At 47.0% G+C, this 14501-nt stretch overlaps 1 protein-coding gene and 1 long non-coding RNA gene across 8 annotated transcripts in view; one reads left to right on the top strand and one right to left on the bottom strand.

The window, feature by feature from the left end:
- The window catches only part of SGK2 (serum/glucocorticoid regulated kinase 2), a 26747-nt gene extending 13803 nt beyond the window's left edge, over window positions 1-12944 (top strand). For 5 of the 7 annotated variants that reach the window (XM_069548597.1, XM_069548602.1, XM_069548598.1 and 2 more), the window contains 5 exons: window positions 3091-3186; window positions 4130-4285; window positions 7396-7485; window positions 9890-10096; window positions 12521-12944. In XM_069548597.1, the coding sequence (XP_069404698.1) occupies window positions 3091-3186; window positions 4130-4285; window positions 7396-7485; window positions 9890-10054 (507 nt within the window). In that variant the 3' untranslated portion in view covers window positions 10055-10096; window positions 12521-12944. The remainder of the gene's footprint in view (window positions 1-3090; window positions 3187-4129; window positions 4286-7395; window positions 7486-9889; window positions 10097-12520) is intronic. The other 2 variants (XM_069548599.1, XM_069548600.1) reach the window with 1 other exon arrangement.
- LOC138417747 (uncharacterized) lies at window positions 8108-14250 on the bottom strand. The gene is made up of 2 exons (XR_011248269.1): window positions 14167-14250; window positions 8108-10330 (listed from the first exon to the last, which is right to left on the bottom strand). It is a non-coding gene; the product is annotated as an uncharacterized lncRNA (long non-coding RNA).
- Window positions 14251-14501: the final 251 nt, after the last annotated feature.

Below are 14501 nucleotides of genomic sequence, written 5' to 3' on the forward strand. Positions count from 1 at the left end.
AATACAAAATAGTATCGTGTCAATATACAGTCAATATAAAATTGTTGAAATACTTTGTTTTATTTTTTCTAAGTCTTTGATCCGGTGTGCGTCTTACACTTACTGTCCCTCTCAGCTTAGCTCAGCCACATTTCAAATGTTTGGTAGTCACACGTGGCTGGTAGTTACTGTGTTAGATAGCACTGCCCTGCAGGGTGAAGTCCGTGTGCAACAGGAGGCCCTGGCCTGACCTGACAGTTAAGATCAAGTGTAAAGATACCGATCTCCCTCCTTCTTCCAGCCACTAAGAGCCTGGGGGGTTAAAATTTGTGAATCTCAGCAATCATTCATACTTGTCTTCTTTGTCCTGCCAAAGCCTCCCTGCAACTTTGGGGTTAAAAGCCACTCCTTAAACTTATACCAGCGTTGAACCTTGGACCTTGATCCCAAAGGGGTTTCCAGCTGCTTGGACAGATGTCTGGGTCAGGGGTGGGGGTCTGAGGCTGCAGGGCTGGCGAGTCCTCTCGAGCTGGCATGGCTCAAGACTTTAGCTTTTGTTTTTTTTTCCATATGCTTAAGCATCTGGGTCTCAGATTTCAGCTGAGCCTCCTCTGTTTGGTTTTAGGAGAGCCGGTGGACAGATGACCTCTCTAACCAGGAGTAGTTTTCTGTGTTTGGGTCTGGGAGGGTGTTCGCTGGACAGAGCTGGCCTCCCAAAGCCCTGCCAGCCCAACCATCCCTTCCTTGGCTACTGCCAGGAGCAGATGGATCATGTAGGAGACATGTGGCTCTAATAGGTCATCTCTTCCATGACTCAGGCACTGCCATGGTGCCAGGGAGCATAGACAAGAGATACCACAGTTGCTCAGTTCACAGTTGTTTAAGGGCCAACACGTATATTAGCAGGTGTCTTTTTTATGTGTGTGTGGCTGCGCTGGTTCTTTGTTGCAGCATATGGGCTTTGTCTAGTTGCAGTGAGGGGGCTTCTCTTGCGGCAGTGTGCAGGCTCAGTTGCCCTGCAGCATGTAGGATCTTAGTTCCCCCACCAGGGATCGAACCCATGTCCTCTGCATTGGAAGGAGAACTCTTAGCCACTGGACCATCAAGAAAGTTCCTCACCTGTGTCCTTAACACAGCCCTTAGGGAGAGATTCTGCAGTTCCATTATGTGGGATAAGGACACCAAAATTCTTGGAGGTTCAACGACCTTCTTGGGATCACACATTCAGTGGGACTCAGTTCAGTTGAGTTCAATTCAGTCGCTCAGTCATGTCCGACTCTGCAACCCCATGAACTGCAGCATGCCAGGCCTCCCTGTCCATCACCAACTCCCGGAGTCCACCCAAACTCATGTCCATCGAGTCAGTGATGCCATCCAACCATCTCACCCTCTGTCATCCCCTTCTCCTTCTGCCCTCAATCTTTCCCAGCATCAGGGTCTTTTCAAATGAGTCAGCTCTTCGTGTCAGGTGGCCAAAGTACTGGAGTTTCACCTTCAACAGTCCTTCCAATGAATACCCAGGACTGATCTCCTTTAGGATGGACTGGTTGGATCTCCTTGCAGTCCAAGGGACTCTCAAGAGTCTTCTTCAACACCACAGTTCAAATTCTTCGGCGCTCAGCTTTCTTTATAGTCCAACTCTCGCATCCATACATGACCACTGGAAAAACCATAGCCTTGACTAGACGGACCTTTGTTGGCAAAGTGATGTCTCTGCTTTTTAATATGGTGTCTAGGTTAGTCATGATTTTCCTTCAAAGGAGTAAGCGTCTTTTAATTTCATGGGACTAGGTCTGGGTAACTCCCTGTCCCTCTCCACACCCATGGAGTCTCTCAGCGTGGCTTGCTCTGTTGCTGAGGCCTCTTTCCTTGGTGGTAGAGACCCCAGCCTAAGAGGTTCCCAAGCCCTTGGGTCTGCAGGAAGCACAATTCTGCCTAAGGTTCTCTACTTGTGTGAGGTGCAGATACATAGCATGTATTCAGCTGTCAGTAGGAGCCCAAATGCCACCTCCTCTTTCCTGACTCCTTTCCATCCCTCCATTACTAAGGCTACCTGTGCAAATATGGGCCACACCGACTTATACTTCATCGGTGAGTCTTCCAACTGCCCTGTGAGTATCCCCAGGGCTTTCCTAGTTCCAAGACATCACTTGGATGCTTTTGAGCAAATTAAAGGCACTCCCTTTGGGCAGACTAATTAGAAAACGTTTCCCGTTTATTTATTTTGTATTTTATTTTATTTGTGGTTGCTGCTCATTACTGCGCATGGGCTTTCTCTAGTTGCAGCAAGCAGGGGCTACTCTTCGTCGTGGTGCTTGGGCTTCTCATTGGGGTGACTTCTCTTGTTGCAGAGCCCTGGCCCTAGGGCACATGGGCTCAGTAGTTGTGGCATACAGTCTTAGTTGCCCTGTAGCATGTAGGATCTTAGTTCCTGGACCAGGGATTGAACCTGTGTCCTCTGCACTGGCAGGTGAATTCTTAATCACTGGATCACCAGGGAAGCCCCAAGTTTTCCCTTTAAACATATGTGAGTTTCTGGATGGGGATTCCTAAGTGCAGCTAGTGGTAAAGAACCTGCCTGCCAATGCAGGAGACATAAGAGATGTGGTTTGATCCCTGGGTCAGGAAGATCCCCTGGAGGAGGGCATGGTAACCCACTCCAGTATTCTTTTCTGGAGAATCCCATGAACAGAGGAGCCTGGAGGGCTACAGTCCATAGGGTCGCAAAGAGTCAGATATGACTGAATCAACTTAGCACACATGCACACAAGTTGCCAGATGCAGTCTTGTACTAGGGTTGCGGTTTGGTGAGTTGGTCACAGTCAGGCTTGCAACCCCCTTTACCCCTTTGGCTGGTGCTTTTGTGTGGCGCACAACATATACGTCTGTACAGGGCAGTCCAACCAGATTTCCTCCACGTCCTCAGCACACTGGCAAAGGGTCCTGCACAAAGCAGGTCTTTGGTGAACTGACGCTGAATGAACACATGCACAGCTAAGTAAATATCACAGAAGAATCAGCTTCTGGTGATCTTTTCCTCCAAGTGCCTTGCTTACAAACGGGGAGATGGAAGCTGAGTGTCTTTCAAATAAGTGTGTTTTCTCTCAACAGTACTTGGCTCCAGAAGTGCTCCGTAAGGAGCCTTACGATCGGGCAGTGGATTGGTGGTGCTTGGGAGCGGTGCTCTACGAGATGCTACATGGCCTGGTGAGTCGGGTAGAGCTGATTCTGCAAGAGATGGGGGATGGATCTCTCCCTTGTGTGGCCTCCTCAGGCTCCTCAAGGAGTTGAATGAGCCACCTCTTCTCTACAAGCTCAAAAAGGGTGATGCAAACGTGGATACAAGGATAAAGTATATTTTTTTCAATAAAGTCAGTTCCACACTTTATAATATACTATCTCATGTATTACTCCTTTCGTGCCTCAAAACAGCCTTTGGACGCTGGCACTGCAGGAAATGGGGTTGTTCTTATTTTGTGTGTGTTAGTCGCTCAGTCGTGCCCAACTCTTCACGACCCCATGGACTGCAATCCACCAGTTTCCTCTGTCCATGAGATTTTCCAGGCAAGGATACTGGAGTGGGTTGCCATTTCCTTCTCCAGGGCATCTTCCCAACCCAGGGATTGAACCCGGGTCTCCTGCACTGCAGGCAGATGCTTTACCGACTGAGCTACAAGGGAAGCCCCTGAGAGGGAAACTGAGGCTCAAAGAGGTCACAGTCCTGGGAGGTGGTAGAACTAGCCCCTGGATCCAATCCTAGACTGCCTGTGCTTCTCGTCTGAAGAATGACATGTCTCATAACCATCATATGAGGCTGGAATAAAATGATGATGAGAAACTGTTAACTTTGGAAAATGCAAAGTTGGTGCACAAGCTTGATTAAGAGCCGTGGGATAGAGGGGGCACCGGGAGAGGTCCACAAGCCTCACGCTGGAGGGGAGAGACTTCTCGGCCTTCCCAGCAGCCTCTCCGCTGTGCTGGATGCCCAGAGGCCTCTGTCTCTCTCCACTCTGCCACGTGAGCCATGGCGCAAGACACAAGTCTGGCCGAATCCTTCCAGCTGCACCCCCGCTTTGCTCCAAGTGTCTCTGAGAACTGTGCCCACTTCAGCATGGATGACCCTCCCATCCCTCTGCCTCTCTCTCACCAGCCGCCCTTCTACAGCCAAGACGTATCCCAGATGTACGAGAACATTCTGCACCAGCCGCTACGGATTCCCGGGGGCCGGACGGTGGCCGCCTGCGACCTCCTGCAAGCCCTGCTCCACAAAGACCAGAGGCAGCGGCTGGGCTCCAAAACAGACTTTGTAGGTGACCTGCCAGCAGAGCGCTGGGCTCTCAGCCTCCTGCTGAGGCAGCCCAGAAGCAGTGTCTCGCATCCAGCAGTTCCCTAGAGCCAGGCACTGCCAATTCACCTGTTCAGAGATTCACAGCTGGTGCTGTTTATTTCCTTCAATCTAACACTTTTAGTCAACCAATATTTATGGAGCACCTATTATGTGCTGGGCTGTGAGCTAAATGCTAGGGATTTGTTAGACTAGGTCTCTGCCCTTAAGTTTATGAGGTAAAGGCAGACACACAAACATAAATTATTACAGTGTGACTATGCTAAGAGGCCAGACAAGAATTCAGGCAAGGCTTTACTGGGACTTGTGCGGTAGGATGAGGGAGCAGAAATAAGTAATACATGCCCTTGTTGGCTCTCCAAGGAGGGCGGACTGATTCATTATATGGGGTGAGGGTAAGGGCAGATCTGGGGGTCAGGCAGGAGAAATGGCTTAGGTAATCTGCCCACCCCCTTGGTGGTGTTGCATGCAGGGTTTATGCACGGTACCCTGCCTTTTCTCCCAGCACCCGAGAAGGGGCAGTTGGTTTTTGGCTTTTTTGTATCTTACAGCTCCTAATTTGTCTCAACTGCGCATGTGTGCAGTTCTTTTTCATCCCTTATAGCTTCTTTGTATTCTGTTGCTGGATGAGACGTTTCTCTGGGTGTTTGTCTAAGTGCAAGTACAAACACTCTGGTAAAGGATCCCAGGTTCCAGCCTGTTCCAGAAAGACATGAACAATGAGCAGAGATAGACAATAATGGGGGAAATTCACACTGGCGTGGTCAGGGAGGACCTCTATAAGGAGGTGATAATTGAGCTGAGATTTGAAGGACGGGAAAGAACTGGGAGGAGGCAACCCAGACACAGGGCACAGCGTGTGCAAAAGTCCTGCAGGAGGAGCAAGGCAGGGAGAGATAATTAGATGATTGATTAATCAGTATATGCTGAGCAGGAGAGTGGAGGCCCCAGGTTAAGTTTTAACAAATTCCTCTGGCTTCTGTACAGAGAGCAAACTAAATTGCTTTTCACAAATATCTGAGCACTTCCTCCTTGCCAGGACCCAGGCTGGACATCTGAATAGAGAGATGAAGAATTCACAGTCTGTTCTCCAAATAAGTTCATGGCTTTAAAAAAAAAAAATAGAGCAAAATTTAAAAAATAATCGTACATTCTCTACTCAACAAAAGGTCGTTTGGATTTATAAGAAGATCACAGTGCTTTTCTCCATAGAAGTTTGTTCTTCTAGCATAGTAGTTGCGATTGCATGAACTGTGAGACAGACTGCCTGGATTCAGATCCTTTCTCCACCAAGCACTCAGTTCCGTTCAGTTCAGTTCAGTCGCTCAGTCGTGTTGGACTCTGCGACCCCATGAATCGCAGCACGCCAGGCCTCCCTGTCCATCACCAACTCCCGGAGTTCACTCAGACTCACGTCCATCGAGTCAGTGATGCCATCCAGCCATCTCATCCTCTGTCGTCCCCTTCTCCTCCTGCCCCCAATCCCTCCCAGCATCAGTCTTTTCCAATGAGTCAACTATTCTCATGAGGTGGCCAAAGGACTGGAGTTTCAGCTTTAGCATCATTCCTTCCAAAGAAATCCCAGGGCTGATCTCCTTCAGAATGGACTGGTAGGTGCAGGATAAATGGCTTAACTTCTTTTTGCTGTTGTTTAGTTGATAAGTCACATTCAAGTCTTCTGCAACCCCAGAGAACGTAGCCTGCCAGGCTTCCTCTGTCTTGGAATTTACCAAGCAAGAATACTGGAGTGGGTTGCCATTCCCTTCTCCAGAGGATCTCTCACGTCTCCTTCTTGGCAGGCAGATTCTTTACTGTTTGAGCCCCCTGGGAAGCCCCTGCCTTCTTCTTCCCATCTATAACAACAACACGGAGTCTGTAGCTCTTATGAAGGTCAAATAACATAAGCAAACATTTAGGCTAATACCTGCCGTGTAGAAAGTGCTTTTTAAGCATACAAACTATCCTATATGCCAGATACCATGAAGTTTAACATTTAAGGCTTTTGCCTACCCATCCCTGGACATTTTAAAGAAAAGGCTTTCATGAAGACAGGTCCCTCCTTCCCAGAGGAAATTTGCATCTTTAAAAAATGTGACTTTTAAAATAAGATATACTTTCCCATAGATCAAGATTCAAAGGATATTCAGAAAAAGTCCCTTCAGCTGCCTAGTTTTTAAAATTTTGAGGCAACAAGTGTTACCAGTTTTGTGGGTATTCTTCTAAAAATAGTTTGGATCTGGCTTGTTAACAATTCCCCAGGGGATTTAGATACACAGAGTTAGAGAATCATTCTTTGAGAGACATAGAGAGAGGGAGGGCTCTGCTGGAAAAGGCGAAGTTTTTGTCAACATTAGTTTGGATTAGGAAAGAAGCGATGAATCATGCCCAAGGCTGAATCCTTAATTCTGGATCTTTACGAAACTGCAGCTTTTCTTGGGGCTTTACTTCTCAAATCTTCCTTGAGTGAGTTGATTTGGTCTATTTCTCTGTCTAGAATTCTGGAAGAGGAATCTCCCTGGTGGCCCAATGGTTGGGACTTCCTCTTCCAATGCAGGGAATGTGCGCTCAGTCTCTGGCTGGGGAGCTGACATCCCACATGACTTGCAGCCAAAAAAACCAAAACATAAAACAGAAGTAATATTGTAATAAATTCAATAGAGACTTTTTTTTTAAAAGAGTGTATTAAAAAAAAAAAAAGAATTCTGGAAGAGTCAGGATGCACTGAGAGAGTGGAGTAAGATTCCCCAGGACCCTCCAACAGCAGTTTCTGATGTCTTGTTCACTGACAAACCTCTACAGCCTAGTATGGTACAGGGCAGGTGCTCAATAAATAGCTGTGGAATAAACAGATGCTACATGGAAAAGATCTGGGCTTGAGATAACGGCTAAGGGGCGAGGTCTTATTGCAGACACTCCTTCGTTCCAGGAAACCAGCCATAATGGCAAGTTACCTTCCTAGTAAAGATTTTAGGGCTGGAAAACCGGTCGCCAATAGAGTTGGATCTGAGGCATGTGGGGTGGGGTGGGAGTGCCAATGGAGAGGACTGCTACTGATCACCTTCTTCCCACAGCTTGAGATAAAGAGCCATGTATTCTTCAGCCCCATAAACTGGGATGACTTGTACCACAAGAGGCTGACTCCACCCTTCAACCCAAATGTGGTAAGAGGCCATCACGTTCTGGCTTCTGGGTTCCCAGGATTGGTGGAAGCTTGGAGGCTACCTGGGGAGGATATCCTGGCCTGGGCTCTTCCTATAGATGGGAGAACTGAGAGTCCAAAAAGCTCAGTGATTTGTTCAAGCCTACCCTGTAAGCCAGAGGCAGAATTGGGTCCGGAACCCGGAAGTCCTGACTGCCAGTTCAGCTCTGTATGAGGAGCCAGGTTGCCTCCCTTTACTTTCAATACCAATAACCCTCATCACAAAGCACTTTACAGCTTTTAAAGTGTTCTGTGTCACGGAGCACACCCAGACAGAGCCGAGTCCTGTGACGATTTTTTCCCGTATGTTTAGCTTTCTTCCTGGTAATAAAAATGACATTTATTTATTGTAGAAAGTGTGTAAAACAGAGACATTTAAATCGTCATGGAGAGGGACTTCCTTGGCAGTCCACTGGTTAAGACTTTGAGCTTCCGCTGCAGCAGGCACAGGTCTGATCCCTGGTCAGGGAACTTAAGATCCTGCGTGCTGCACAGCACGACCAAGAAATAAAATAAATTTAAAGCATTAAGGAGAAAAAGCGTATTATCTCACCACCCAAGAGAAAGCACGCATCACTGGCATGTTTCTTTCAGATCTTTCTTTCTGTTTTTCATGTAGGTCATAGTTCATACACAGATACAGATATCATCTCCCCCAACATAGATCATAATTCATGTATAGATAGATCTCGTCTCCTCCTTGTTTTTGCTAAAACTATGTCATCATTTTCCTAAGTCACATGAGACTATGATTTTAAGTGGCTGTATATTTCAACCCTATGTGGGTAACGTAATTTATTCCACCATGTTCCTAATGGTGAACTTTAGGTGATTACCACTTTTTCTTTATCATAATGGATTAATGAATATCTTTAAGTTCATGTCTTTGTCCAGTTATTTTTTAATTAAATTTTTAATTGGAGTATAGTTGATTTACAATGTTAGGCTAGTTTCTGCTGTAAAGTGAAACAGTCATACATATACATAGATCCACTCTCTTCTAGACTCCACTCCCATATAGGTCATTGCAGAGCACTGAATAAAGTCCCTTGGGCTATACAGTAGGTTCTTATTAGTTGGACTTCTCAGACAGTAAAGTGTCTGTCTACAATGCGGGAGACCTGGGTTCGATCCCTGGGTCTCGAAGAATCCCTGGAGAAGGAAATGGCAACCCACTCCAGTACTGTTGCCTAGAAAATCCCACGGACGGAGGAGCCTGGTGTCCATGGGGTCGCAAAGAGTCGGACACGACTGAGCAACTTCACTTTCACTTTCTTATTAGTTATTTTTCATATAATAGTATGTATATGTCCCAGTCTCCTAATTTATCCCTCCCCGTTCCCCCTGGTAACCAGAAGTTTGTTTTCTATGTCTGTGAGTCGATTTCTGTTTTGTAAATAAGTTCATTTCTATCTTATTTTAGATTCCACATATAAGTGGTATCACATATTTGTCTGTCTGACTTCACTCAGTATGACAATCTCTAGGTCCATCCATGTTGCTGCAAATTGTCCAGAGTTCTGAGTATTTCAAGATGGATTCCAGATGGGGAATTACCAAGTCAAAGAATGTGAATATATTTTCTTTTTTATTGTTGAGGTATAGCTAGTTGGGGCTTCCCTCATAGCTTGGTCGGTAAAGAATCTGCCTGCAATGCAGGAATCCTAGGTTCGATTCCTGTGTTGGGAAGATCCTCTGGAGAAGGAAATGGCAACCCACTCCAGTATTCTTGTCTGGAGAATCCCATGGACAGACGAGCCTGGCGGGCTACAGTCCATGGGGTCACAAGAGTTGGACACAACTTAGCGACTAAACCACCACCACAACCACAGTTAGTCGACTTACAGTATTATTTTAGTTTCAGGTGTACAGCATAGTAACTCGATATCTGTACATATGATACTCCATACAGAGTTACTATAAACTATTCACCATGTTCCCTGTGCTGTCCATTACATCCTTGTAACTTATTTGATACCTAGTGGTTTGTACGTCTTAACCCCCTTCACCTGTTTTGCCCTTCCTCCCCCCCCCCCGCCCCTCTGGTAACCACTCATTTGTTCTCTGAATCTGTTGTGCACATTTTTGGGTTCTTGATTCATACTCTCTTCATGTCACAATCTACCAGCAGCGTATGGAGGGTTGATGTGGAGCAGGCAGGGGACCAGGCAGGTAGAGGAATTGGTAAATGGTTAATGGACCTTGTGGAATATGATGACTGGTGTAAAGACATGAAAAAAATGACAGTTAAAGAAGGATGACCCTGGGGCACTCAGAGGGGAGATCTAACAGCTCTCTCAGGGCTCTGGGCTCCTGTGGCAGCTCTGACCCAGTATTCCGTCCTCATCATTGGCTTATATTCACAGGCAGGACCTGCTGACTTGAAACACTTTGACCCAGAGTTCACTCAGGAAGCTGTGTCAAAGTCCATTGGCTGCACTCCTGACACCATGGCGAGCAGCTCTGGGGCCTCGAGTGCCTTCCTGGGATTCTCCTATGCGCCGGAGGATGATGCCATCTTGGATTGCTAGAAGAGAAGCTCCCGTGAAACCATCAAAGCCAGCTTGAAATCTGTAAGGAATTACCTTCAGCTGTTAGTCACAGAAGCCCAAAGTTACAATGGCTTAAATAAGATTTCCGCCCGCCCCGCCCAGCATATAAATGAAGGATGGTGATCCAGGGCTGGTACGACAGGTCATCAGAGGCTTTCTGTATTTCCGCTGTCATTCTTGGAAAGTGGCTTCTACTATTAGGATTATTATATTATCCTAAGATGGTACTGGAGCTCTAGCCACTGTTTCTGGGTCCTGGGCAGGAAAAAAAAGGAGGAAAGAGCAAAAGGGCACCTTTACAGAGTTTTCCAAGAAGCCCCACCCAGTGACTTCTGCTTGCATCTCACTAGCCAGCCACCTTACCTGCACTGGAGGATGGGATATATGTCCAGTTAACTGGGCACATGACTCCCCACAATAACGCAGGGGTTCTGACACTAGGGAGAAGGGGAAATGTTGGGTAGGCAACCAGCGCCTCTTAACCAGGGGATCTCTTGGTGTTTGGATTTTGATCTCAATGTGTAAAATGACCAAGGTGTAACAAGCCTATAAGGTGTCACCCAACATCCACTTTTTTTCCTATGTCAATGATGTCTTTCTTTGGGTGGGTGGTATTGCACATTAGATTTGTCTGCCTGGCATCTTAACCCCGGCCTATGGTCAGTGAATCTCCTATTTTATGAGCCATGACGGGAGGCAATTCACTTCCTCCAGTTATCTGTAGCTGAAAATGCTAGACACTAACTTTCCCAGCCTCCCCTGGAGCTCGGGCCAGGCATGTGGCCTCAGGATGCACCTGTTATCAGATTTTTGGCTCAAGGAAGGAACTGGGAGCTCTCTTTCATGTGGTTGCTGTGATAACAAAACCCACAAAACTGAGTTCCTGGTGTAGAAGTGGCAACGATGCTCTTATTGGCAGCACCAGTTTCCCTATCACATCTGTGCTGCAGTGTCATCCCTGGGGATCCTGGGTTCTCCCTCTCGAGTTTTCCCAATGATTTTGAGAGCTTCTGATACTGTTAATCACTCCTTTTTTTGCTTAACCCATTTTTGACCAGAGACGTGTTGGTATATTTTTTGTCACCTGCGTGTTATTAACAGGAGATGTATCAGTATCAGTTACAAAACAAATCGCCAGCCACAGGTGTTAGTTTCTGCAAAAATCCTGTGGTCAATAGAGTTAACTGGTCAAAGTCAGCTTCAGAACACCTGCCTACTCTGATCCAGTTTCTGTGCTAGACTTTTTCATGTCTGTTACCAGTTTTCATCCAAACAACCCTAAGGTAGGAATCTCCTTTTTACCCATGAAGAAACAAGAGAAGCTGTACCTTTCCTAGAGGTCACAAAGCTAACAAGGGCCAGAGTTGGGACTTGGAGCCATATAAACTGACTCTGGGGCTCTCACATGTAACCTTTGTGCTGGTCTGCCTCTCACTCTGGCTGTAGGTCCAAGCAGCTGCTGCTGCTGCTAAGTCGCTCCAGTCGTGTTCAACTCTGTGCAACCCCATAGACGGCAGCCCACCAGGCTCCCCCGTCCCTGGGATTCTCCAGGCAAGAACACTGGAGTGGGCTGCCATTTCCTTCTCCAATGCATGAAAGTGAAAAGTGAAAGTGAAGTTGCTCAGTTGTGTCCGACTCTTTGCGACCCCATGGACTGCAGCCTACGAGGCTCCTCCGTCCATATGAATTTCCAGGCAAGAGTACTGGAGTGGGGTTGCCATTGCCTTCTCTGAGGTGCAAACAGAGTAACTGTCAAAATCTCTAAGCAGAGCCAAGCCAGGAACTGGCTGGAAGAAGCCAGGTAATGGGAAACGGGGTCTTCCAAGAGGAGGCATTCAGTTGGATGCTCACGGTCTGAGCCTGGATGCCAAGTTAATTCTCTGTTCCCTTTTCTGTCTCAGATGGAAAAGAATCCACCTGCAATGCAGATCTGGGTTTGATCCCTGGTTTGGCAAGATCCCCTGGAGAAGGGAACGGCTACCCACTCCAGTATTCTTGCCTGGAGAATTCCATGGACAGAGGAGCCTAGCGGGTACAGTCCATGGAGTTGCAGAGAGTCAGGCAGGACGGAGCACCTAACACTTTTTACACAACTCTGCCTCATATACCTCTGTATGCTTGTCAAGTCTAGGGCCATAGGGAGCCCAGGCAGGGTCTGTACAGACCTAGTGATTAGCCATTTCTAAAAGCAATTCTGACCGGACAAAATGTGAGCACGTAACACACATGAGTCCAGGACACCCCACACTTGTTTGATGGATTTTATACTGCCTTATTTTCTTGAAGAAATCTTTTCACCATAGTTCATCACCTGCTTCAGGGTGGTCTTATTAGCCGGGGAAAAGAGAATTTTCATTCTTTTCAACATCAGTGTGTGCTAGTGATTTTATTGGCTTTTCCTTTTAACTCAGTCCCACTCTTTGCCTTACATTTTTGTTTACCCAGTGCCCTGCCCCAGGAATTATGGAGGATGAAGCTGGAAGACCATGGAAAACATCGATGACACCACAATGACCTACTGGGGATCAAATCTGGGTCAAGGAGAGCTAGTTACCCTTTGACATGTGTTGAGAATTCTGAAAGAAACATTCTGATTTGATTTCCATCTTAATAGTGTCTGCTAAGAGACAAGTGTGGAACGTGATGAGAGAGAGGGCAAAATTCCCCCAACTTCCCAGAGCAAAAAGCGAGAGCGCTAATCATCAGAAATGGAAATAGTACTGTCAAAGTACACAACTTGCTATGAGTTGTGAAACACACAAAGGTTCTATCTGTTCTAAGACTGTAAAATCACAAAATGTTCACAGGAGAGAAAATAAAAATGAAAAATTATGAATATTCATTAAAAATGAATATCTGTTTAATATCAGATTTGTTCACACCTGTTTATTGCGCACATTCAGAGCTTCATATGCATTATCTACCATATGCATTACATCAGCATTTAGAAATTATTAATCTCACTTTACAGATAAACACTCACTCAGAGATCGTAAGCGACTTGCCCAAGGTCACCTAGCTGTACAAGGGACAGCCAGGAACTGAACTTGGTAGCAGCTGATTCTCAGGCCCTTGCTCTCTCTACAGTCTCCAGTAGTGGGTGCAGTTCTTTGGGCAGGTATTTTTTTGGTTTTCTAGCAAACACTGACTGCAAACAGGATTTACGCAGTTTTGTACCAAAAGACAGCATCCTCAGGAAGAGAAATCTCAAGCACCCTCTTCTCTACTCTTTAACTTTGCAGGGACAGTAGCTGTGAAAAGGCAACAAGAGAGTGTGTGTGTTTTTTAAAACCCTAAAACTCTGTACCTGCTTTAGACTGTAACAAAAATCTTTAAGTCTCTGCATTCATCAGTTTGAGCCAGCGAGACAGGTGCATTGCACACGCTTCCATGCTCCCTCAAGGCAGCCACGAAGTGCTCCCCTGGGGAGAAGCCTGGCCCGTCCGTGGTTACCGCCCTCTAGTTTCTCATTTTCGCGACGGCTCTTTCCAAACGCAATTCTTTCTACTCAAAAGCTCTTCTCCAGCCCTGGCCTTAATGATCTATTCTTTTTTCTCTTCTCTGCTCAACGAGGATGCCTGTCTACCCAGCTTCAGCCCCTCACAGCTCCCTCAAAAAGGTCTATATTTTTTATTTTTAAATTTGTTCTGGCTGCAGAGGGTCTTAGTTTCCGCCAATGGGGATCTTTAATTACAGCTTGCAGGCTCAGTTGCTGCCTGGCATGTGCGAACTTAGCTCCCCTATCAGGGATCAAACCTGCCTCCCCTCCCTTGCAAGGAGGATTCTTAACTAATGGATCGCTAGAGAAGCCCTATATTTTTATTTTTTTTTGGTTGGATTGACAAGGTCCAACGTCCCTAAAGGATCACCGCCCCATCCTGAGCCTGGCACTGTGGCGCTCATAGATGCGGGGCTTATCAAACAGAAAGAACTAAGTCGTATTCCCGTTCTCACCATTAAACCTGCCCGCCCTGCACCTGGATGTCCTCTCCGGTCTCCCAGGAGGCCGAAACTCTCCTATAAAACAGCGCCGACCCTCCAGTCCCGCGTTCCCAGTACCGCGACCCTTACTGAAGATCGCTAGAACAAACCTCCGCCCTCCGGCCGGCCGCCGCTCTGCGCCTGCGCCCTTGGGATCTGGGCTAGGCTTTCAGCACTCCCCGCCGGAAGACTCCACTAGACTCGTCCCTCCGGGTGGAGCGAAGTTTCGGCCCTTGGTGGGAGGGCGGGGATCTCTCATTTTTCAGTTCAGTTCGGTCGCTCTGTCGTGTCCGACTCTTTGCAACCCCAGGGACTGCAGCACGCCAGGCCTCCCTGTCCATTACCAACTCCCGAAGTTTACTCAAACTCGTGTCCATTGAGTCGGTGATGCCATCCAACCATCTCATCCTCTGTCGTCCCCTTTCGATCTTTCCCAGCATCAGGG

Source organism: Ovis canadensis, chromosome 13 (genome assembly GCF_042477335.2).
Source record: "Ovis canadensis isolate MfBH-ARS-UI-01 breed Bighorn chromosome 13, ARS-UI_OviCan_v2, whole genome shotgun sequence".
Classification (NCBI taxonomy): domain Eukaryota; kingdom Metazoa; phylum Chordata; class Mammalia; order Artiodactyla; family Bovidae; genus Ovis; species Ovis canadensis.